We start from the raw sequence: 25861 nt of genomic DNA on the forward strand, positions 1-25861 counted from the left end.
GGTCAAACCCATCCCAAACCCATGATCAGGAGAACCTGGCTAGTGCGTCCAAACAGGTTGGCCTCCTGTGAATAGAGGGGAGAGGTGGGGAAGGGCGAAGAGTGGAGGAAATATCCAGAACTTAACTTCACTGCTGTGTCCTAAAGGTCTGTCTCCAGGGAGGCAGAAAGTTCCTTTTGGCTAAAGCTCCTGGCCTTGCTCAGGAGCCAGGGGTCATCTTGTGTGCTAATGGGAGTTTTTCCCTCTGGAGGGCTCAAAGGTGGAATTACTGAAACAAAACACCTTTCTCTTTCTCTTTGCTCTGTCTCCATTCTGGGAAACCCTCTCCTCCTGAGTTCTCATCCCTCTCTTACTTTCCTTTCATGTTGCCAGATAGTTTCAATAAAATTACTGGGCAGATAATAAACATTTAGAGACCAAATTAAATACGTTAATTTTTATTAACAGTTTTCATTACAGCTTATAATTTACATTAGATTGCACTGCTTGAGCAATAAGAAATTAATAATGAGGAAGCTGACTTAATTTTGGAGGAAAATGATATTGAAGTGACTAGTTTGAGTCAATAGAAAGCTCAAAATAGAACACTTAGCAGCCTTCTCTGAGTCCCCAGCCTAAAGCCCTACAGGAAAAGGGGCTTTGTGGCAGGGACTGCTGATGGCCTGTCCCCTTCTCCTCAGCATTTATCTCACTCTCCTCCTGTTTTCATTCCTTGCTCCACACTGCTGTCCCCCATCACAGTCCCCAGAGGTCTACCAGTTGACACCGGAGGGGCTGAGAGGTTGGGATTGGGGAGGTGGTGATAAGAACCACTAAGGTGGTTCCTCCCAGTTGGGAAGGGTCAGCAAAAATGAGAAAGGAGGGAGGACAAGGCCGAGAAGACAATCCTTTTGTCAGGCAGGCCACACTGACCTTCATGAGTCAGAATGTGGAGCTGGGAGCTGTGTGGGGTTAAACTTCTGGTTTTCATGGGGGCTGATTCTTTGCAGCACAACTCCAAGGGCAAAGCAAGCCCCTGAAGGTTGAAAAAAAGAGTTGTTCAAGAGCGTGGGATCTATAGAATCTAAAACAGACCCAAATCAATAGAGCTTTCCCTTGAAAACCTATAAATAGTTTCCTGAAATCGCTCCTTTGCCTAAGATCTTGGGACACTATTTCCAGTAGCTCCCCTTTCTGACATTGCTGGCTTCTCTACTTCCCTTTGCATTCACCCAGAGCAACAACGAGCCCATGAGACAGATAGATGTGTGTGCTCTCAGTGAGCATGTTTGCTACCTTCTGTATACGCCAATGTGCACGCAGGGGGGCTGGGTAGATGTGTCTTTGAAGAAATGACCAAATTCTATAATTAACCCTTACAGCAGTTGAGCGGTAAATGAATAATGCCCTGAGTTTAGGCAGGACATAGGTAGACCCCTCTGAGATGAGAGCAGAGGACAAGCTTCTAGCTAAGGAGAGGCTGGTCTATCAAATGACCCTTTATCTCATCCTCTTGGGACTCCCCCTTTTAGTCCTTTGAGTACCATCATCCCTGGTCCCAAAAATACATTGGTCCTATCTACTCTCTTAGGCTCAAAACTAGACAAAAAATTAAACCCATTTTCCTTGCCTTCCTCACATGCCTGGGCCAGTCTAGGGAGCTAAAGAGGGCTGAGCTTTATAAGTACACTTCTGTAAGATGAGGAACAAATGCTGCACAGATTGTGTTTCTCTTGATTACATTCACGTTGCTTTCCCATAGGTTTTAGCAGATCTATCTGTTGCCATCTGGGATTCTCTTTCTGGAGGTCACATCTGCTCAAACCTAGCAGCATTTTGAATATTAAGCCACTGAAAGCATGTTTTTCCAGGGAAGATGGACTCACAACTTTGGTCTACCTGGGCACTTTGAAAACACCCAGGCCACCCACCCAAATGCATATAAGGGGCTCACAGATTACGTCTAGGAGATGATCCTAAATCTACCCACTGAGTCTAGACACTCACTCTATTTCTCAACCTTGATTTCAGCCTGGTCCTCCAATACTTTTGAATTCATTTTCATTGCCTGATGAACCATTTGGATGGCTTATTCTTGGCGTTGACCATTGGGCATGACATTGGTGCTTGTGTTCTGGCCACATGAATAAAACCAAGGCATGTTGCCCTGGCTCAGTGGGACTTACTAGCATGGTTCACTTCCTTCTCAATCTTCTCATCAGGGGATGGGACCTGGAAATCTGCCTCATGCCTCATGCCTCATGCCTCATGCCTCATGCCTCATGCCTCATGTAGTTACTGAAAAAGTGGGAAGCATTAGGGTGGGTCCCCAAACCACCAGAGGTTGAGCAGCATGAGTTTCCTGATATGACAGTGACAGCCAACGTCACTGAAGAAGACAGAAGTATAAACCCATTTTAAAAACATGATCTCATATAATGTTTCAGCAAGGAGACTCAAACAAAGCCGACCCAGGGTTTTAATAGACTTTTGTCACTTTGCGCCCCAAACCCAGCACCATTCCCCACACCTGGCTCCCTGAATAAGAACAATGTGGAAACAACTTACTGTAAACTGGATTTGGCAGCCACCCATGATGTAGTCCAAGAAAGAATGCATCTTGTGGATCTGCATAGGAGGAGAGGAAACCATTTTAGTAACAGCATGACTTGTTTCCTTACAGATTGAAGGCCTAAACTTTGGGGTTAGGCTGCTACACTAGAGGAAAGAGCAGGGAGAGATCTGTGGGAACAGATGGATCAGTTGATTTTGTTCCGTGAAAGGAGAGAAAGGAAGCACGCTCCATTCGGATGGGCCCGTGAAGGCTGCGAATATTGCCCCTGCTCCCCTCTCCTTTGGTTTACGCCTGATTTTAATCAGCTTCTGCCTCTGGGGTGAGACTAACACTATATTTCCAAGGGTCCTCACTGTTTTGAAATCAACAGAGTCTCACATTTGGCTTCAGTCTCGTTCCCTGTGTCTAAGTCCCAGTCCTGGCAACACTCTTAAAACCACAGTTATCTAGATTGGCAGCATCAAGAGCACAATTACCTGGAAGGCCTTTACTGAGAGTTTCTAGTTGGTTAGATCCCTCCCATGCCATGAACACCAATGGCTAACATTTATTGATTAATGGATGTATTCTAGGCACTTAACATCCATTAGCTCATTTAATTCCTAGAACAACCCTCTGGAAGTGGTACTATTTTTATTATTGTGCCCGTTTAATAGACAAGGAAGCTGAGGCTAAGCTCACCTACCTAGTACATGGTGGAGGTGGGACTCAAATGATGGCAATGTGGACTGCATAGTCCACCCTTTTCACCTCTATGTTGGAAGTCAGTATGGTCCGTTCTTTCTGCCCAACCGCCATCGTCTGTCTTCTCATGTGCTTTACTGGTTTCTGGCCTTAATTTCTGCTTCTTTATGATTTTCTGCTTGACTCTTGGTGATACTCATCTCTGCATTTATTTAACAAGGACTTATTGAGGCCCCAGCTCTGAAGTAGATGCTAGGGATACAGTGATGTGAAAATAGACACGGTACTTGCAGTCATGGAGCTCACAGTGTGGATCTTTTTACCTGGACCAGATTTTTGTCTGTGATTTTTGACCCTCACTTCTCAGACTTTATCTGATGCTCAGAACAATTTCTCAGAGATTGACCCACAAAATCCCATGTTGGTGTGTCTAGGTATGGCCTCCAGGTGACACACATCTATTAGTAGAGTTTTCTTAGTGCTGATGCTTACTTGGCTCTCTGAATAGCACCTGTTCCTGGCTTCCTTATGGCAATGCTTTCCCTGAAAGTTGGGACACCTGCTATTGTCTGTATATCAAGGAAGTGAGAACTTGGAACTGCCTCCAATAACATTGGTCTCCTAGCGCTGAACTGTAAGACCAACTTGTGAGGGATCAAAGCAGATAGATGCACAGTTAACCTTAAGGAGACAGACAACCATCGAATTGGTTCATCTAGATCTTTTCTCCTGCCTCTCTGGGCAAAGGGGTGGTCAACACTTGACTGTTTTGAATGTACCCAGGATTTGATTTGTATAGGTAGATAAGCTGACCAGAGACAACTGCCTTTGAAAGAAGAGTTTGTTACAGTTCCGTGAAGGATAGAAGGCATGTCACACCATGCAGTGGGCCACACAGGGAAGTAATGGGGTCAGTCAGGAGGCAGAAGGAGTGAGGGGAAAGAGTGGGTAAACGTCTTTCTTGTGGTTTTTAGGGGAAGGAATGAGTGAGGCAGGCAAGCAGCTAAGCAGGTTTAGGATTGGAGAGTTTGAATAATTTTGGCAGGCTCTGGGCTATAGGGGTGCTCCCTAATGGTCTGAAGCCTGGCTCTGGGATGATACAGGGCAGCAGGAATATTGGCTGAATGTGTGAGAGTAAAGGAGATGGTTGGGAGCATAGGCTCTGGATTGGTTTGTCTGCACATCAAAGGCAGGCTTGCAGGCAAGTTGTTTGCTATCTCTAGGAATTAGCTAACCCTGGAAGGGGCAGTTCCTCCCTGGGTCCCTAAGGCCCCAAGATGTCAAAACATCATAAAACATAGAAAATGAAAGACATGATTAACACAATGACCCTAATTGGCCAATCATAATACGTTATCTCCTAGTTCTGGTGACTGGTTCAAGGGGTGGGCATGTGACCCAAACAAAACCAATCAGTCTTTCCTTTTACTCTCTTGTTATGTAAGGATGTGCTCCTACAGCTCCTGGCAGCCATAGAGAAGCCAATCTGGGAGGAGGAACTTGACATATGTATAGAGAAACTGGATGGCATTTAAATCTTATATGGTGGAGTCAGACAGACATCTGAAAATCTCAGCTCTTTAACTTACCACTTGTGTAACTTTGAGTTGGGTACATTATCTCATTTGAAAGTAGAAATGTCAGGGGTGTGATAAGACTTAAACAGAGTTTATTATAGTTTCTCTCAATAGTAAGTACTCAACTAGTGGTAGAATTATTCTCAAATGTGATTTAAGAGGTTTAATTATTAGCACATGGGAATTCCTCTGGGAGGAATTTCTAGGCCCTTTATTCTTCACCCATTGTCTTGTTTTCATGGATCAGGTGCCACATGTAAATCACTGAACACCGTGATAAGCACATAGTAGGTGCTTTAGAAATGTTGGTTTCCCCCTTTGGGGATCTCCCTCTGCTGCTGCCCTGGGCAGAGAAGAGCCTCACTTGTGACCAGAACTCTCCTATCTTTGGGGGAAAGACTGTCTTTGTGGAGGGGATGGTGGCATTGGGCCACCACAGCTCTAAGACCACTCATGCTTACATATCTCCTTGTATATCCATTCACACACTGACTTTCTGATTTTTATTTTTAAAAAGATTGCATCTCTTTGACAGTCTCTCCCTCTGACCACACAGCCTGAACTCTTCCTCCCAGATAGCCCTAGCTTCATAGCGCTGGAAGAGAGGGGCTATGTGCATACCTTGCACTGATTCAAAATCACAACGCCCGAATTCTTATAATTTTTCTTCTTGGCTTTGTACTTGGGGTTGATGCACTCCCACTGGACCTGCAACAAGAAGGGTTACATCATGAGAGTCTGCTCAAAAAGAAATGGGGCCATTCAATGATGTCAGGCTCCTGGGCACTGCTGCAGATGGACCTGAGGGCTGACAAGTGGTCTTTAGGTGGTAACTCTTGCATCTCGAGGGTAAGTGAGGAGGAGTGGTTGAGAGCGAGGCTCTGCTATGAGACTGCCTAGTTTGAATCCCAGCTCCTCCACTTTCCAACGGTGTGACCTTTGACAAATTACTAGATTCTTCCATGCCTTGGATATCTTCTCTGTTAAATGGAGATTATAATTGTATATATCTCATAGGATTATTGTGAGGATTGAATAATTAATCCATGCAATACATTTAGAACAGTGCTTGGCACTTATAAATGCCTACTATTAACAGGGTCAAATCAAGCAGCAGGGGGAAGGAGAGATCTGCAGACACACAGTTGAGTGACCCAAAGGCTGAGTCTTACTGCCTGGAAATTGACTTAAAAAGTAGGACAACTGAGGACTATTGGATGCTGGCTATGGGAAGTTAGTGGGCATAATGATGAGTTTACAGAGAACTTGACTGGGAACTAAAATAATGGTTTGATACATGTTACAACAGTGGCACAATAGATCTCTAAAGAGGCTTCTGTGAGGGATAGGACCAGAGCTGCAAGAGTGGTCGGGAACTGAGTGGGTAGATGGGAGCTAAGGGGTGTCTAAGGGAACAGATCTCAACCATTCCAGACTGTAAAAGACATCGCAGGACAAAATCAATTCTAAATCCAACAAACATTGGTCATTGAACGCTCCTGCCCACCATCCTATGAGAGCTGGATCCTTGCATTTCCACTCAGGAGATAAATTTCCAGTGTCTGACAATTAGAAGTGTCTGAAAACAAAGTAGTTTCTAAGGCAGATGTGAGTGGGGTAGACTGAGGCAGCAGTGGGTTCCAATGATCCACTCCTCTCAGTGTCCACGCGTTTATGTCATTCCCTCCCACAATGACTCTGAGCTTAGTCTTGTGACTTTTTTGGCCAAAGGGACATCAACAAAAGTGATATGAGCAGAGGTTGAAAAGTGCCTATGCATTGGGGCTTGCCCTCCTCTTGCTGCTGGGAAGTTTTCACCACTGTATAAAAAAGCTTTGGCTGGCTCTTGGAGAATGAGAGAGAACATGGAGAGGTGTCCCAGCTACCCCAGCTGCTGAGGCATAAATGCTTGAGTGCGTTCACTTGGCACCATGTGGAGCAGAGGAACTGTGCCTGGCGAACTCAGCCTAAACTCTCAACTCAGAGAACTGTGAGTAATGATGTTTTCAGCCAGGAAGGTTTTTTGTGGTTGTTTTTTTCTGTGTGTGAGGAAGGTTTGCCCAGAGCTAACATCTGTTGCCAGTCCTCCTCTTTTTTTGCTTGAGGAAGACTAGCCCTGAGCTAACATCTGTGCCATTCTTCCTCTACTTGGTATGTGGGATGCCTCCACAGCATAGTTGATGAGTGGAGTAGGTCCACACCTGGGATCCGAACCTGCAAACCCAGGGCTGCCAGGGTGGAGTCTATGGGACTTTAACTACTCGGCCATGGGGCCGGCCCCTCAGCCAGGAAGTTTTGAGGTAATTTGTTACTCAGCAACAGATAACAGATACAGCAACTTCGCATTACCAGGGAAATTCTTCGCTTAAGAGTTTGGAAGAGAGGAATCCTGTACTAGTTAAGGGATCTCTAGGACTCCTTCCATAAAAAGAAAGAACAAAAGAAAGGAAAGAAGGAAGAAAGGAAAAAAGAAGAAAACAGTCAAAACTGAATCTGAAATCAGGAGATCTCCAGGCCTGTTGTTTTTTAAAGGCCTAATCTTTCCACCATCATGGTGCTTATTTTTCTTTTCCTCTCTTAAGTTTTCTTCTAATTCACTCTCCATGTGGGCAGTGCCTGATAACAGAGAATTTTAGCCTGTCTCAAAGTTGATATAGTGTTTTCAGAGAAAACATCCCAAGTCCCTCCCAAACCCGTCAAAACTGAAATTGCCTTTTCCCCTAAAGCTTCCTCTAATGTTACAGTATAAACAAGTAGCTTAGAGATTTACCTAAAAATTGGAAAGAAAATATCCTAAAATTAGCTGTCCTGATTCCTTTGTCATCTTCGATAACTGCTATTAGCATCAATTTCTTAAATCAAGCAGGATATAACAAATGAAACTTTGAATGGGTTCGATTCCAAGTTCTATTAAGAAGAGTCTACTCATCTCCATCTCTGGCTAAGATGGCCCAGTAGTGGAGGATGAGTTGGCTCAGCTGGACAAAGCTTTCAAGGACGCTGAATCCAAACCTGCAGGTACTTGGGGCCTTCGTGCCTGCTGGGTGGGAAAAGGGTGCTGATGAACCAGGTCTAAAGATTTCCTATCTGTCCTGGGATAAAGTTGTCACGTAACCATGGTCTGTGTACTTACATCCACAATCTCACTTAACTCTCCCTACAACCCATTTTTTCTTAAAGATTGGCACCTGAGCTAACAACTGTTGCCAATCTTCTTTTTTTTTCTTGCTTTTTCTCCAGAAATCCCCCCAGTACATAGTTGTATATTTTAGTTGCAGGTCCTTCCAGTTGTGGCATGTGGGACAGCGCCTCAGCGTGGCCTGACAAGCAGTGCCATGTCTGCGCCCAGGACCTGAACCAGCAAAACCTGGGGCCGGCGAAGCAGAGTGCGTGAACCCAACCACTCAGCCCCGGGGCCAGACGGCCCCACAATCCATTTTTATAGATGAAAGATGAAGCTCAGAGAAGAGGGGCTCAGGTCACATAGGTGGTAACTGGTGGAGCTGGGATTCCCATCACATCAGCCTCACTCCAAAGCCTGGCCTATTAACCATAATGCTTCCCCCTAAGAGGGTCTTGTTGGGGCCCTCTTGTTTGCTCTTGCAAGTTTCCCTTTTGGCCACCTGAAACTAAGGATGTCCATGACGACTACTCAAGAATAAATAAATCAAGAATTTACCTTGTACCTGCAGAATGATGACTCTCACAGGAAGGAGTCTGAAAGATGACATCTCCTCTTTTCCTCTCTGATTCTACATACTGAGGTTCCTCACGGTTCAAGCCTCCTCTATCCTCTCTTCTATGCTCTCTCCCTAAGTGTACTCATCCATTCTCTTGACTTTAAATACCCTCTCTTTGTTGATGGCTCCTAAAATACATATCCAGGTAAGCCTCTCCTCTGAGTGCCAGTTTCTAAAACCCAATTCTCGAAACTTCCCGACAAACTGGACCTCCCTGAAACAAGACTTCCTCATCTCAGGAAATGGTACCATCTATCCTTGAGTCATCCTTTTCCTCCCTCCCTTTCCCCATCATATCCAATCCCTCAACAAACCTTGTAGCTCCTATCTCCAAAATATATCTTCTCTCTCTCCACTTCTCTCCATCTTCATTATCACTTTTCTAGTCCAAGTCATTATCACCCCTCGTCTTGCCCATTGTAGTGGCCTCCTAAAGGAACTCCCTGCCTCACTCTCTAGTCTCTCTGTAATTGATCGTGTACACAGTAGCCCAAGCAACATTTTAAAAAATTACAGCTAACCATGTCCTTCTCTAGCCTAGACCCCTTTGCAGCACTGTCCAACAGAACTTTCTGCAATGATGGAAGTAGTCTATATCTGCACCAACTCATATGGAAGCCACTAACCACATGAGGCTATTGAGCACTTGAAATGTGGCTAGTGTCATGGAGGAATTGAAATCTGAATTTAATTTAATTTAAAATTTAAAAAGTCACATGTAGCTACTGACTACTATCTTGGAGAACACAGCTTTGGTGTGCTCTTATCACAATTAGAAGAAAATCCAAATTCCTTCCCCTGAGCTCTCAGCATCTGCTCTTCCTGGCTTCTGCCTCTGTCTTCGGCCCCATCTCAGGCATGGCTCTGTCACCCTCTTTGCTGCAGATACACTAGTTTCTTCCAACATCCTTAACCACACTAAACACTTCCCTGACTCAGGACTTTGCAATGCTATTCCCTCTGCCTGAAATGTTTTCCTCTTGCTTGTTACATGATTGGCTTCTTTTCATCTTTAAAGGTCCTCAACTTAAGCGTCACCTTTTCAATCTGATCTCTTCTATACCATACCTTCATAACTAAATTGGTTCAGTCTTTTATAGCATTTCTCACAAGCTGTAATTGCATTTTTACTTTCTGTTTACTTGATTCGTGTTTATGTTTTACTCTGATCCACAGTCTCGGCTTCCCTAGAGCCTGGCACAGTGTCTGGCACTTATTAGGTGCTCCTTAATATATATTAGTAGAATCGATAAATAAGAGAACAGTTCCCACAGTGCAAATGTGCCAAAATAGGGGCTGAGTGGTTGAACTAAAATTTTTCTGGTCTCTCAGTTACAGTTAAGAACAGGAGCATATGGTCCATGTTCTCAGCGGGACTGAATATCTGCTTCTGTTTGTTTGAAAGCATTGCCTGTGGCATTCTTCAATTATGATATATGCTATCATCTTACTTTTAATATGCTCTTAGGAGCCTAAAGATGAAACATTTCCAATGATTATTGATTTGGCTATTTCTATTTGTAGAGGAGAGCAAGGCAAAAGTTCATAAAACTCTTTAGAACTCTAGTGGTTGTATTGATAAGTGTCATTGATTTATCAGCTCAGTAGGGCCTGGGCCTGTCTAGTCACTGGAGAAACGACTTCTCTGGCTATGTTCCTTGTTATCTTGGGAATGACTTTACTTTTAGTTTAGTGTTGGCTTTAATTGTGGCCCTGAAACTCTATGTGCCTGCTTGTGGGTGATGGTCTTTGTGTGATTGACAAATTTCTCACAATGTTGGGTATACAATAGAGCATATAGTAGGTTTTGTGGGAGCTGTGCAGAAAGCTGCTTTGGAAAGGTATGCATTCAAAGGTATGTATTTAATGAACAGCCTGATTCAGATTAAGCTTCTAATTCAAAGAACGTTAGTTTATTTTCATTTAGTCTGGCTATATCTTGACCTTACATCTAAAAGAAGTGATGTGAAAAATGAGCTGGGACAGCTTCTCTAATCAGCACTTTGGACAAGGCCAGACACACGGTCTTATCTGTAAGGGAAAAGATCTTTCTCAAAGCCACTGAGTGCTCTGCTGTCACTCCTTTCTGCTCCACAGGGACAGTGGGCCCCAGAGTAAGCATGGCAGTATCTTGGTTTGAGTTCCCCCAGGTGCAAACCCTGAGGCAAGGATTTAAGTATAAGCAGTTCATCTGGGAGGTAAAACTAGGAAGCACCAATAGAGGAGTGGGGAATCGAGATGGGGAGGCTGCCAAAAAGGGGCACATTATCAAGTCAGTTACCACTGCGGGCAACCAGGGCTTACCCCTGCTGGGGAACTCTGAGAAACTGCACAGAACATACACTCGTTTTTCCACCTGAAGGGCAAGAGAGCTGGGGTACTTATACCTCAACTCCCACTAGTTATCTGTTGAAGGCTGCTCTCTGGAAGGTCTCCCCACACACTTCTTGCCTGCTGTAGGCATGGGCAGAACAGGCTCCAGCAGCCAGAGAAAGCCCTTGGGCAAAGAGATTCGGGTTCTGTGGCTGGAAGTTGAGCAGGTGAACAGTGAACTGGTAAGAGCAGAAGTTACACAGCTAGGGTCCACATGACAGCAACTGACTGGGAAATTGATATATGTATATGGAAGTATGTGTGTATGAGAGAACCACAGAGGAGGTTTAGGTTTCTGTGTGGGGCAATGAAATCTCTATGTGTCTCTGTGGTATGCAGTAGCGTTTGGGTACATGGTATCAAGTGTGTAAGAGGGAAATGGTGGAACTAGATGAAACCTCAGTGCCCATATGAAATTTGAAGGAATCAAATAATTTCTGCAAAGCATTAGATGTGTAATTAATGTCAGCAAGTCAAGGAAATGTAGAGCTGGAGAGAATACTACTAGTAGGAGATATTTTGGAAGTGCTAGCTATGTGCTAGGCACTCTGCTAAGTGCATACATGGAGTATCTCATTTAAGCTTCACAAAGTTCTATTAGGCAGGCACAATTATCACCTTCATTTTCAGGTGAGAAAACTGAGGCACAGAGAGATTAAAGCCACTTGCCCAAGGTACACAGCTAAAGAAAATTAGAAATATTCTCATTTAACCTTTCCATTTTACAGATGGAAAAACTGTACCACATTGGGGCAGTGTCTTGTCCAAGGTCACATCAATTGCTGTGGGTTGGGCTTGTACTGGAATCTACGCACTCAAATCCCACCATGCTCCCTTCTCATCACACTTAGTCATATATCAATGTCTTGCCTCTAGCTGCGTCACATGTAGCTGGGCACTAAGAATGCATCACAAGAGAAGAGTCTGGGGAAATTCCACATACCTGTTTCCCTTCCATTGCTCCTCTCATCTCCTTGAATGTCGAGGTGAATTCTCCAATGAAGTCATGTTTGCCGTTGGAGTCCCAGTCCCATACTATGCACTGCAAGAGAAAATAAGTATTTTACCTTTTTTAAAATTAAGAATGCATTCATAACAGCTGAAGCCAGTGTGAACTCTTCCTGGGGAAGAGTCCATGAAAGACGCTTGGTCTGGAACAAAAGCCCAGCAGTCTAGGATTGTGGCACGTGGGATGTGGCAAGCCTTTGGTTTCTGTTGGCTTTACTTAGCCTTTGTGCCATGATCTCTAAGCAGACCTGTGATGCAGCAGTGACTAATAATTTGCCCATTTTTCAGATAAGGCCAGTGAGACCAAAATGAGATAAGTGACACATCAAAGGGACCATCTAGTGAATGAAAGTCTGTGATTTGAAGGCAGGTGCCCTACTCCATTTCCAGTGCTCTTTTTCCCATAGCAGAGAGCTTCCCTAGCTTACAGCTGGAATCAGATGGCTGAGTCCACGCCTGTGGCTTCCACATTGGCAGCTTATGTTTAGTGATTGGGATGGGATCCTATTAATCACATTTTCTTTTTCTTCTTTTTCCTGAAAGCAAAACAGCAGTGCTAACAAAAATGACTAAGAAGGCATAAAAGTGTGATCTTTAACTGTATCCACACAAAAAATGGGTGGAAAATGGTGACAAATAAGTCACACTGGTAAATATCAGGCATCTACCACATATAAGATGTGACCGCTCACTTCCACCAAGAGGGCTCCCTCTAACAATGTTAAGGCTAAGTTCTGATCTCGCAAGCAATGCTTTGTAGAGAGACTCAGATGAAATCAGCAGCCATTCCTCTGCTTGGTCCCACGTCCTTAGGTGAAGAGGGAGTTCCCCATTTATTTCTAGGGTGGAGGTTGGACTAGAGTTTCGAGCACTTTAGACAGATATCACTTCTATATCTTAAGCAAGTGAGTTGTCGTAAGGAAGTCCCAGACCTCAAATCAGATCAAGGAAGCAAAGGTGACCTTTTACTCCCTGGAATATTGGTGTTCCACAAGGCAGCCTGGTCCTTCCTCAGGATGCAGATCCCACTGGCCAGTCCTGCCTGAAAAACCAGATTCCTAAATCTATTCTTCAATCCTGCAGGGATGCCTAGCAGATCTAAAATAAAATAGGTCCAAAATGAAACATAATTTTCCCCCTAAACTTATTCCTACTCATTTATTTTCTGTCACTGTTAATTGCACCAACACTCTTCCAGTTGCTACAGAGGGAAAACAGGGCATCATTCCTGATCTTCTTCTCTCCCCCCACCCTCCCACACCAACTCCTGTCCATTCTGTCTCCTAAATATGGCCCGACTCCAGCACTTCTCCCCGTCGCCACTGCCCCTTCTCGCCTGTATCACTCTAACAACATCCTCACTAGTCTCCTTGACGCCCTCATGCTCCCCTACCCCATAATCCACCACTCATGCTCACTTCCTGCTTACAATCAAAATCTATATTGGCTAATGGGTCTTACAAGGTCTTTCATGATCTGACTTCCTCAGTATTCCCAAATTCACCCCTTATGATCCATGCTTACAGTATTTTAAAGTTTCTCTAATATGAGATTGGTTGGAATGCAGAGCATTTGCTAAGATTTTTAAAAAATTTTTTTGATGAGGACAATTCACCCTGACCTAACATTGACATATATATATATATATATATATATATTTTGATGAGGAAGATTGGCCTTGAGTTAACATCTGTTACTAATCTCCCTCTTTTTCATTTTACTTTTCTTCTCCCTGAAGCCGCTGTACATAGTTGTAAATCCTAGCTGTAAGTCCTTCTAGTTCTTCTATGTGGGACGCTGCCACAGCATGGCTTGATGAGCAGTGCATAGATCCGCACCCAGGATCTGAACCTGCAAACCCCGGGCCGCCAAAGTGGAGCATGTGCACTTAACAACTATGCCACCAGGCCAGCCCCGATGTATACATTTTTTTTCTTGAGGCATCTTAAAGAAAAACTAATCCCTCAATTTTTGCTCCCCCTTTAAATTTGGAAGCTTTGGTAGGTGGGTCTTTTGCTTGGAAAACATATTAATAAACCCTCTGGTTATGAAGGACAATGAAATAGAACAAATCAGAACGAAGGCGGTTAAGACGAAGGAAGCTAAATTGTTCTGCTGAATAAAGTAATAGTCAAGTTGAGATTTCCCTTTGTAACTAGAGACGCAGAGGTGGGGCTGGGATGTGGGTTGAGAAGAAATTAGGGCAGGGTTTATCAAAGGGTTGTAGATGGGCCCAGGTGGGTGGAGGCTGGGAAACTGTGAGGTCTAATTTTCAAGGTCAAGTTATTTTCATATCTCTCCCCTCTGTGTCCCCTCTCTACTCTCCCCTCTTCCACTACCCTGACACTCTAGTAAATCTGCTACCTATAACAGCATTATGCTGGGGGTGACCTGGAGAATAAAGGAGATGGCTGTGTCCATGTTTCGGGACAAGCAGACCAGAGAGCAGGGTGAGATGGTCCGCAGGGACTGAGGACTGAGTGGGAGCAGGCCTGTGGAGGCAGAGCTTGACAGATGAATCCTGGGAGTGGACCTCCACAGAAATACTGGCGATGGTGGTCGTCTTCTGTAGCTACAGGGAATTAGAATTCAAGATGTCTTACTGAGATTTTAAAAGAAAGTTTAACCCTGGAAAGTTGGAGAATTACAACTAAAATCCAGTTAAAAGCATTACTCAATTTACACTAACTTTTTGGTCATTATATATTTATTCAGTTGGTAGATGCTAAAAGTAACAGTAGCTGTTCTGTCAATCTGAGTCGCTAAATGAGGGCAACGCACAGCAGAGTCCCCGGATGACCCAGGATGGATGTATGTGCATACAAGAAATGCACTGCTGTTGTTTTCAGCCACTGAGATTACTACAGCATAACCCAGTCTAAGAAGCATTTAAGCACTTAAAGGACTGGCACAGCAAAGGGTGTTTCAGTTTACTTTGTCTGACTTCAAAAGAGGAAAAAACAGAATTTTGAGAGGATGTTACAAAGAAGTAACAAAGAAAGTATTTCCCAATAATTACGCCTGTCCAAAACCAAAATAATCTGTGAAAGAATGTTTTATTGCAGGAAATGTTCAAGTGGAAACTGCAGGACTATATACCAAAAATGTAGTAGAGAAAGTCAAGCAGAGAACGTTATAGAGGATTGGCTGGGATGTTCTTTAACCTTTTTCTAACTTGAAGATGCTAAGATTAGTTCCAGCTGCAAAACAAAGTCAATGAAAGTCTTAGCTCATTCTGGGTGAAATGCTAAGTAACGCAACGTAGCTTTGGTAGGAGTGATGAGAACCCCTTTCTAATTCAAGGCAGGATGAACTTCTACCTCATTTATTCCAATGGACAGTGGAACCAATCAATGATTCAGTCATTTGGAAAAATCGCTCAGGATGTGCACCGTGAACCTCGTATCGTCGAACACTGTTGATCGATCTGCAGTTACTTACAACCAGGTGTTTTCTCTGTTTGCCAGTCCCTCCTTACTGGCCCTGACACCCACACATTTATTAGCTGGAGCAAGAAAAAGAAGCGAGCTCACTGGGTCTGGACAGAGCGAGAGGAAGAAGGGTGGCTCCTGGGGCCCTGTCTTTAAGGCTCATAACTGAGCCAGGTTGTACATACAGCCATGGAATGCCCGAGTGACTCTCAGATAGTCATTCTTCTCCCTTTGGGAGGAGCAAATAAAAAGGCCAGGGGCACCGAAGTGAATAGGAGAGAAGGCTTGCAAGCAGCCTTTTTAACCCTCCCCTGCATTGGGAAGGAGGGCAGGAGTCCCCTCCGCTGGGGGAAAAGGGGAAACCTTCCTGCCTCTGTTAGCCACAGCAGGTAATAGACAAAGCAAGAGGGGATGTACTAGGACTTTGGTTTATCACAGAATCTTAAGCAAAGTGCATGTCATTCCTTCTTTGCCCTCCCTTAGATTTCCTGCCATGCTTCAGTTAGCTACTGTTCCTCCTTCCACCTGCCAACCACACCATTCAAGATGTTTGCAATGCACTCTCTCGCTGGGGCAGAAAGGGGGAGAGCACTGAACCTCCCCTGGCTGGAGGATGTCAAGCTTGACAGGACTCCAGTCACAGCCTCCCAGGGGCAGGTCCCAGCGCAGATGCGAGCCCTGCACCTTCAATCAGCTGGCATTTCTCATCACGGCACTTGCGGAATTTTGTTTTGACCTTTCTCAGAAGGGATCCCAAAGGAAGGAAGACACAGTGAGGCAGAAAAATAAAAACACTGTCTTTCCCTCTCCCCCTGCCATAAGGCTGGCTTGTGACAGCTCCGATGCAGCTGACAGAGGAACACATCTTGGTGAAAAGTAAACAGATCAACTGCCCTGCAGAAAAGCTGAGACCGAGGCAGGGTTCTTGGCGTGAATCAGTACAGAAGGCTTGACAGATCTGTGAGAGATCAGCAGCTCAAAACTCTCTCCAAGCCGGAAAGAGTTCTTCCATCTCACAGTGGAGTTTGCTATACAGTCTGAAGATGTCTGAGCTCGACAGATGGTCTAGTCACTCTCTCATTTTACAGAGAAAGAAATCGATAGCAGAGAAGTGAAATGACTTTTGCAAGTTCACCCGGTGCAGGACTGGAAGTAAAATCTAGGTTTCCTGCCTCCCTGATTTCACCGCTACCACAGAAAACAGCAAATCATAGTAATTAAAACATATGTAGTGCTTACTATGTACCAGACTTACTTACTGTGTACTGTTCTGAGCGCTTCAGATATATCAACTCAATCCCCAGAACAATTTATCATTATGCTTATTTTACAGATGAGGAAACCAAGGCACAGAGAGGTGAAGTAAGTTTCCCAAGACCACACAACACCAGGTATCTTTGAACTAAAAGAGGTTGAACTTCATAGCTTGTCTTAACTGATAATCTTTTATGAACCCAGGCCATTTGTGTTTATGGTCTTTAATCCTTTACAATAACTCTGAAATGACAATACTATTATTGCCATTCACAGGTGTCATTCACAGGCTTAGAGAAGTTAGGTGACTTGACTAGGCACTTAGAAAGTGATAAAGACAGATTCGAATCCCAGTGTCTGGTGCCATAGCTGATATGTTTTCTGTTATGCCACAGGGCTCTTAATGGAAGCAGGAATTCAGAATCAAGGTCTCCTTAGTCTGTTCTGTGTAAAAAGTCCCATTCTTTGATTGAAACTATAAACTACTAGGATCCTCTGAAGCTCAATGAACATACCAAGCGACACAGAGAAGCTGTTCACTGTTCGCATGCAACAGGACGTGAAGACAGTAGCATGTGCGTTGTCTCTGGGGTCCTCAGATCTGTCTGGAGAATGCATGGATAAGTGTGTCTTGAGGGGTGGGCTACTCCCTCCTACTCTGATTTTATATTTGCATTGAACCCACTAGAAGAAAGGTGCTATGCCAACTTATTGTTCACTAGCCTTTGTGATGGTCAGTTTTATGTGTCAACTTGGCTAGGCCATAGTCCCCAGTTATTTGATTAAACAATGTTGCAATGAAAATATTTTGTAGACATGATTAATCAGTTCATAATCAGTTGACTTTAAAGTAAAGGAGATTTCGTGGTTCCACATGAATTTTAGGGTTTTGTTTTTTTTCTGTAAAAAATGCCATTGGAGGGGCTGGCCCTGTGGCCGAGTGGTTAAGTTCGCGCTCCGTTGCAGGCTGCACAGTGTTCGTTGGTTTGAATCCTGGGCGCAGACATGGCACTCTCATCAAACCATGCTGAGGCAGCGTCCCACATGCCACAACTAGAAGGACCCACAACGAAGAATATACAACTATGTACCGGGGGGCTTTGGGGAGAAAAAGAAAAAAATAAAATCTTTAAAAAAAAAATGCCATTGGAATTTTGACTGAGATAGCATTGAATCTTTAGATCACTTAGGGAGAATAGATTTTTTAACAATACTAAATCTTCCAATCATGAACATGAGATGTCTTTCCATTCATTTGTGTCTCTTTTAATTCTTTTCATCGGTGTTCTGTAGTTTTCAGGGTGCAGTCTTTCACCTCCTTGGTTAAGTTTTTTCTTAAGTATGTCATTCTTTTTGATGCTATTGTAAATGGAAATTATCTTCTTTTTTAAATTGAGATATAATTGACGTATAACATTGTATAAGTTTAAAATGTATAATGTGTTGATTTGATACAATTATATCTTGTAATATGATTGCCACCATAGCATTAACTAACACCTCCATCACATTGCTCAAATATCATTTCTTTTTTGTAGTGAGAACATTTAAGATCTAGTCTCAGTAACTTTAAAGTATATACTACAACATTGCTAACTTTAATCACAATGCTGTGCATTAGATCTCCAGAACTTATTCATTTTCTAACTGCAATTTTGTACACTTTGACCAACATCTCCACAATTCTCCCACCCTCCCAGCCCCTGGTAACCACGATTCTACTCTCTTTTTCTATGAATTTGGCTGTTTTAGGTTTGACATATAAGCAATATCATGCAGTATTTGTCTTTCTCTGTCTGGCTTATCTCACTTAGCAGAATGCCCTCAGAGTCCATCCATGTCATAAAAGGCAGAATTTCCTTCACTGTCATGACTGAATAATATTCTATTGTATATCTATACCTCATAATCTTCATCTATGTATTTGGAATTGTTTTCTTAATTTCCTTTTTGGATGGTTCATTGTTAGTGTATAGAAACACAACTGACTTTTCTATGTTGATTTTGTATCTTGCAACTTTACTGAACTTATTTATTAGTTCTAACAGTTTTTTTTGCTGGAGTTTGTAGGGTTTTCTACAATTAGAATCATGTCATCGGCAAACAGAGTTAATTTTACTTCTTCCTTTCCTATTTTGTTTTCTTTTATTTCTTTTTCTTGCCTAATTGCTCTGGCTAGGACTTCCAGTACTGTGTTGAATAGAAGTGGGGAGAGTGGTCATCCTTGTCTTTTCCTGATCTTTGATGAAGGAAGAGCTTTCAATGTTTCACCATTGAACATGTTGTTGAGGGACTGTCATATATGGCCTTTATGATGTTGAGGTACATAATTTCTATACTTAGTTTATTGAACATTTTTATCATGAAAGGGTGTTGAATTTTGTCAAACCAGAATAGCTAAAGCAATCTTGAGAAAGAAAAATAAAGCTAGAGTCATCACTTCCTGATTTCAAAATATATTACAAAGCCACAGTACTCAAAACAGCATGGTACTGGCATAAAGACAGATCTATTGGCCAATGGAACAGAATAGAGAGCCAAGAAACAAACCCACACATATACAGTTGACTAATATTTGACAAGGGAACCAAGAACACACAATGGGGAAATGACAGTCCCTTCAACAAATGATGTTGGGGAAACTGGTTATCTACATGCAGAAAATGAAATTGGATCTCTACCTTACACCATACACAAAAATCAACTCAAAATGGATTAAAGACTTAAACATAAGACATGAAACGGTAAAACTCTTAGAAGAAAACATAGGGGAAAGTCTTCTTGACATTGGTCTTGGCAATGATTTCTTGAATATGACACCAAACACATAGGCAATAAAAGCAAAAATAGACAAGTGGGACTACATCAAACTAAAAAGCTCCTGCACAGCAAATGAAACAATTGCAATATGAAAAGGTATCCTATAGAATGGGAGAAAATATCTGAAAACTGTATGTATGGTAAGAGGTTAACTTTCAAAATATATAAGGAACTCCTATAATTCAATAGTGAAAAAACAAATAACTCTATTAAAAAATGGAGAAAGGACTTAAACAGACATTCTCCAAAGAAGATATACAAATGGTCAATAAATACACAAAGAGATACTCAACATCTTTATCAGGGAAATCCAAATCAAAGCCACAATGAGATATCACCTATCTATTAGGGTGGTTATTATCCAAAAAATCTCAAAAGATAATAATTGTTGGTGAGTATACCGAGAAATTGGAGCCCTTATTCACTGTTGGTGGGAAACTACCATACGATCCTGCAATTCCACTTCTGGGTATATATCCAAAAGAATGGAAATCAGGACCTGGAAGAGGTATCTGTGCTCCTGTGTTCATTACAGCATTATTCGTAATAGCCAAGATCTGGAAACAACCCGACTGTCTGTAGACAGATGAATGAATAAAGAATATGTGGTATATACATAGACTAGAATATTATTCAGCCTTAAAAAAAGAAGGAAATATTGCCATTTGTGGCAATATAGGTGGATATCATGCTAAGTGAAAAAACCAGTCACAGAAGAACAAATACTTCTTGATTCCACTTTTATGAGGCATCTAGAACAGTCAGACTCAGAGAAGCAGAGAATATAACAGAAGTCGCCAAGGCCTGAGGAGTGGGGGGAATTGGGGAGTTGTTGTTCAATGGGTATCAAGTCTCACTTATGCTAGATGAATAAGATCTGCCGTACAACATTGCGCCTATGGTTAGTAATACAGTATTGTGCTCTTTAAAACTTAAAGAGGATAGATCTCAGGTTAATTGGTTTTACCACAAAACCAAAACAATCAAAGGACACAAGGGAATTTGGGAGGTGTTGGATATGTCTATTACTGTGATTGTGGTGACGGTATCATGGTGTTTGCTTATGTCCAAACTCATCAAACTGTACACATTAAATACGTACAACTCTTTGTATATTAATTATACCTCAATAAAGCTGTTAAAAATATAAAGGAGATTTTCCTTAATAATCTGGGTGGGCCTGATACAATCGGTTGAAAGGCCTTAAGAGCAGAATGGAGGCTTCCCTGAGGAAGAAGAAGTCTGCCTTTGGACTGTCACTTCAGCTTATGCCTAAGAGTTCCAGCCTGCCCTTCCCGATGGCCTGTTCCAGGCATTCCAGATTTGTCCCCCAGCCCCGACAACTGCCAACTCTCTGCCATAAATCTCTTAAAGTATCTCCCACTAGTTCTGTTTCTCTGGTTAACCCTGACTGATACACCTGTTCTCACCTCCTCCCTCGCACTCATATATTCGACATTTAGAAGTGAGTTCTCAGTGACAGACAAGACGTCTTCTCATCCTGACAGGCCAGCATCTATTGAACGCTTACTTTGTCCCAGGCGTTGTTCTAAGCATTTGACACGTTCTGCCTCATTTAATCTTCACAGCAACCCTATCAGTGGGGTGCTATTATTATCATCTCCACTTTATGGATGAGGAGGACACTGAGAAACAGAGAGGCTAGTTATCTACTTCCGTTACAGAATATTCAGGGTGTTTAAAGTATGACTGACTTTGACATCAGAGTTTTTAGGATCTCAATCTGATTTAGGCCCTGGAGGGCCAGGCGAGCTGTCCAAACTGTGATCATAAAACTATATCACAGCCGCTGACCGATGCAGAATTCTCACAGTTAAAATAAATCTGTGCTTCTTCCCTTGATTTTTTAAATTTTTTTTAACACTGTAACTTGGCATTTGTCCAGGTGAAGTAGAATTCACTGTCGAATTTCTCCCAGCTCCTTAGTCGTGCCATCCCCTAAGCTTCCACTGCAATGTGTTTACATCTGCTTTAACGTACCTCCAGTTACATCGTCACTGTTGGTCTGTATCCACTACTTGAAGGAAACTTCTGAGTACTGAGATTTTTATCAGGGTTTAGCACAGTTCTTTGGCACAAGTGAGCACTCAGACAAATATCTGATGAGTGAATGAGAAAGGTGCTTCTCCCTGAGTCAAGTCAAAGGCAGTTCTCTGAGTGTTTGGCTGTTTCCACACTGCAAAGGGAGGGAAAGTATAGCAATCATCTGATTAATCTTTAGTAAAGGAGACAATTAAACAGGATAGTATGCCTTCGTGGTTGTAGATGTGAGTATAGGCATAGGATCATAGGAATGGGATTATGGACGCAGTTTAATGATTGCAGACACAGGTATTGGGGTCTGGGACGCGGGAGACCTGAGTTTTAGTCCCAGCTTTCTAGATAGTGCTGTGAGATCTTGGGAAGGCTTCTCAACCTCTCTGTGCCTCAGTTTCCTTTTCTATAAAACGGATCTCTGGGGAATGATTTTCAGAATGAATGTTCTCTGAGGTTCCTTCCAGATCCAGAATTCCCTAGTTTAATGGCATAGCAGCTTTATTCCTTTTTCAGCCTTCTGTTCCAGAGTGTGAGACTATCATATTAAAGCAGTAACATTCTTAATTAACTACCAATGCTTAATTAATACAACATTACTCTCCTTGTTTTCTTTCATTAGGTATCTTTATATGCCTTGGACAACTAAAGATGAATTGTTCATTGTCTCATGGTGACCTTCACAAGAGCCCCATGAGAAAGAGAGTCCATTTTTACAGATGACGATCCTAAAGTATAATAAAGAACTGAAGGTGGCTTATTCCCAAGCGCAGAGTGAGCCAGATGGAATTGGGCTGTGACCCTGGCTTTATTTCTCCACCTCCAGGGCCCTTTCATTACACCACATGGCTTCACGACATACTCCTGCCAGGTGCCTTTCCGATGGCAGGCTTTTTTTTTCTTTTTCTTTTTTTATAACCAACAAATTCATGAATGTCTGACCTCTCCCCGGGAAGAATATACTTATATACATTTTTAATGTTCTCTTTGATAATAAGCATTCTTTAAAATTGCCCAGAATGATTAATCCAGGAGGGGCCTTACCAGCTCATTTAAAGGTGGAATTTTAAACGGAGACCATCAAAATTAAATGCCAACAGAGTCAGTAATGTAAAAACCAAGCTGCGATCACCTATCACTCAGTCTAGACCAGTCTCTAACTGCAGCTTTTGGGAAATCAGACAATATTCTATCATTTTTAAAGAGATTTTAGGCAAATACATATAATCATATTTCAGGATAGCTGTGATTAGGGATCTGTGAGAATTATTCATCCATAATTTAGTATTTGGGATAACTTCTTTTTTTGGAAAAATTCAATGATAACTCTTAACACAAAATTGGTTTAGTGGTTCACACAGAACTGTAAACATCTATGAAAATAATGTCAAATATATATTGCTTATTTGATGGTTGTGACTGGGCACAGGCACACCTTGGCTGGGTGTGTCCGTGGGAACAGGGTCCATGCCCCCTTGATTATTTTCTCATCACTTTATCGTTATTGCTCACTGCAGACCTGTCAATCACCTTCGGACAGCAACCCAGCAGCTAGGATGGGAGTTAAAAGTAGCTGCTCCATTTGTAATATGAACTCCATTCTGATTCAGATTTCTGAGTTTGGTAGGGCAGGATGCCACAAGGAGTGAAGACAGAAATCTTCAGAGTAGAGTGGGGACTGTGAGAAGGACATCAAGATGCTGGATCGAGATGGAAGGGAGAGTTTCTCACATAAACATTATGTAGATACAGCTCCAGAAGTGGTGGGCAGGGCTGGGGCCTCAGCCACACCCATCTCTGGCATTCACCTTGCTGAATGGGTGTGCAGGACTAGCAGATGTCTATCTTCCAGATATTCAGAGCCTGAGTATCTTCTAAGGGATTCAGCCTAAAGTAAGGAGACAGCAGGCTGCCAAGATGGGTCCAGGAACAAAGAACTGGGTTTTAGAGGAGTGGGGCAGAGCTGAATAGAGTTGGGTGACAATCACTCAGGTTTTTCCAAAGGCCAGGCCTCTGCGGATTCATGTCTGAGTTCTGGGAAGGGGGCTGTAAGTAAAAAGGCAGCTTGAAAGAGCAGTTTTCACAAAATAGCAGGGTCTTACGTAGGTCAGGAGAACAGAGGGAGTGTTTTTGATGTACCAAGAGCCCCAGAAGGCAGATTTGGGGATCCTGAGGGCTCAGGTGCATCTCCATGCAGTAGAGATGTTGCTTGGAGGCTGAGGGTGGAGGGATGGTGAGAGCAGCGGCAGCAGGGATGCCTGGCAACCTAGAGGGTGCAGCACTGACATCCATACACTAAGGCATCCATGCACCATGGCAACAGCACCAGAGACAGAAAATGGTGCTGAACCCTCTGGGATCCATGGAAGATGACTCCCCTTGGCTTGGGGGTTAATGCTTCATGTGAGCTTCTGACACAATGAAAGTGGAGAAGGGCCCTCAGCTGACTTCAACAGTATCAAAAGCAGGAGACGATGCAGCAGAAGAGGGTCGGAGGCATGGCCCACGCCGTGAGGTAGCTGAAAGGACTTGTGGCTGAGCATGTACAAGAACCTGCTTGAAATTTTCAAAGAAATAACTGAAGGGTGGACTTTAAAGGTCATGAGTCAGAGGTCCTGCCATAGTTGATGGAGCAAGACCAAGAAAAATGTAGCTTCTACCAGCAATCTTTGTTTTAAAATCTACACTAAAGATTGGGTATGCCAACTTGTTTTAATTCCAGGTGTGAACCCTGTAAATGAGTCTGTGCACAGTCATCCACCACCTGTTTCCTCTGTCTGTCCTGCCCTCACTCACTGACCCCTGCCTTAAGAGGAAACATGGAGCATCTAAGGACATGAAGTCCAGACACTATGAGAGAGTGCTCTGTGCTGATCTTGGGGTTGCACTACCTTCCTTATCAGCACCACATGGCCAGACTGATGGGGCTTCCTTTCATCTTGAGACTCAGACCAGGTGCTTAGTGGGAGGGGCATCCCAAAGCATGAGCTCCCCTTGCAGACTCTGGTCAGTGCCACCGACCTCAATCTTCTCCTTATGTCTTGTTCTTCTGGTTCTAGACTCTCTTGCTCTCAACTTTGCTGCCTTTTCTTCTAAATCTGCTCTGAATTTACACTTTTCATTCATCTCACTTCATTTCCATTAATGGGGCAAAATTTCCTTTTCTGAAACTAGAGAGTTGGTTAAAGATGTAGGTACCATAAAGATGTCAGTACCTCCAGGAGAGGAAACATCTTGACCTTGGGGGGAACTGGCTAGTGACCTGATATGGGTGGGAATCAGCAGCACTCTTGGAGTCATTCAGAATTTGATTCAAATCTCCTCCTTTCCATTTTGGACAACTGTATAATCCTCCCCAAATCACTCTGCCTTTCATTGTGCAGTTTATTCATCTCTAAGGTAGGGATGATAATTCCTCTCTACTCACTAGGTTGTTGCAAGGATTGATTTCACACATACGTATTATTTATTTATCACCTACCATGGACTAGTAGTTGTGCAGGCAATGGGATAAAGAAATGAAACACTTAGCTCCTGCTCTCAAGATGCTGAGATACAGTGCAGGAGATGGACATTTAAATAGATAACAGTGATGCAGAGTGGAAATGGCAAAAATGGAGGTTGCCAAGGACTGTCTGGGAGCGCTCACTGCAGACAGTCAGCAATGGCTTCCAAGAGCAAAGAAGAAAACAGCACCTGGTAAATGGCATACGTACATATATGAGATCTTTATCTTATTTACACAGAAGGACAAGTGACTAATATCAGGCCCTTTCCTGAGCAAAAGGTAAGGACAAATAGAGCAGAAGAGCACCCTGGTGGCTGACCAGGGGACAGCTGAAGGATGCAGAGATGCTTCCTCTGTCCTTTGGTTTACACTTGAGCCTGCACGGAATTAGAATATAGTCTGTCCAACTAAGTATCTCCTCTCCCCTCAGATTACAGGCCCAAGAGACAGCGCAAACATCTCAGAGCACTTCTCTGCAGGACCTTGTGCTATGCCATGGTGAATGCCCCAGGAGATGATGAGGAAGATGTAGTGGTAAAACAAGGACAGACCTGAGAAGGCACAGGTGTGGGTCCTGGTATGGAATTTGATGTTAACCAGCTGTGAGACATTAGACAAGTCACTCCACCTCTCTGGGCCTCGGTTCTAATCTGCAAAATGAGTGGTTTGCATTGGAGGAACAGTAACAACATTTTATGTCTAGGAATTTAGTATGTCCAAGGAGAGCTTGTTAAATGTCAGATTCACAGGCTTCAAAGATTCTGATTCAGTTTTCTGGGGAGGGTCCCAAGAATCTGCCTTTGAAGTAAGCAATTCACCAGTCTGGGTGCATGTGGTCTCTGGATACATTAAGAAAC

General features: G+C 43.1%; 1 protein-coding gene across 7 annotated transcripts in view; it reads right to left on the reverse strand.

The window, feature by feature from the left end:
- CPNE4 (copine 4) overlaps positions 1-25861 on the reverse strand; it is a 480649-nt gene that overhangs the window by 35785 nt on the left and 419003 nt on the right. For all 7 annotated transcript variants that reach the window (XM_070577529.1, XM_070577528.1, XM_070577531.1 and 4 more), the window contains 3 exons: positions 11872-11970; positions 5437-5523; positions 2548-2607 (listed from right to left, as the gene is read on the reverse strand). In XM_070577529.1, coding sequence (XP_070433630.1) covers positions 2548-2607; positions 5437-5523; positions 11872-11970 — 246 coding nt within the window. The remainder of the gene's footprint in view (positions 1-2547; positions 2608-5436; positions 5524-11871; positions 11971-25861) is intronic.

The sequence above is a fragment of the Equus przewalskii genome, chromosome 15 (assembly GCF_037783145.1).
Source record: "Equus przewalskii isolate Varuska chromosome 15, EquPr2, whole genome shotgun sequence".
Classification (NCBI taxonomy): Eukaryota; Metazoa; Chordata; class Mammalia; order Perissodactyla; family Equidae; genus Equus; species Equus przewalskii.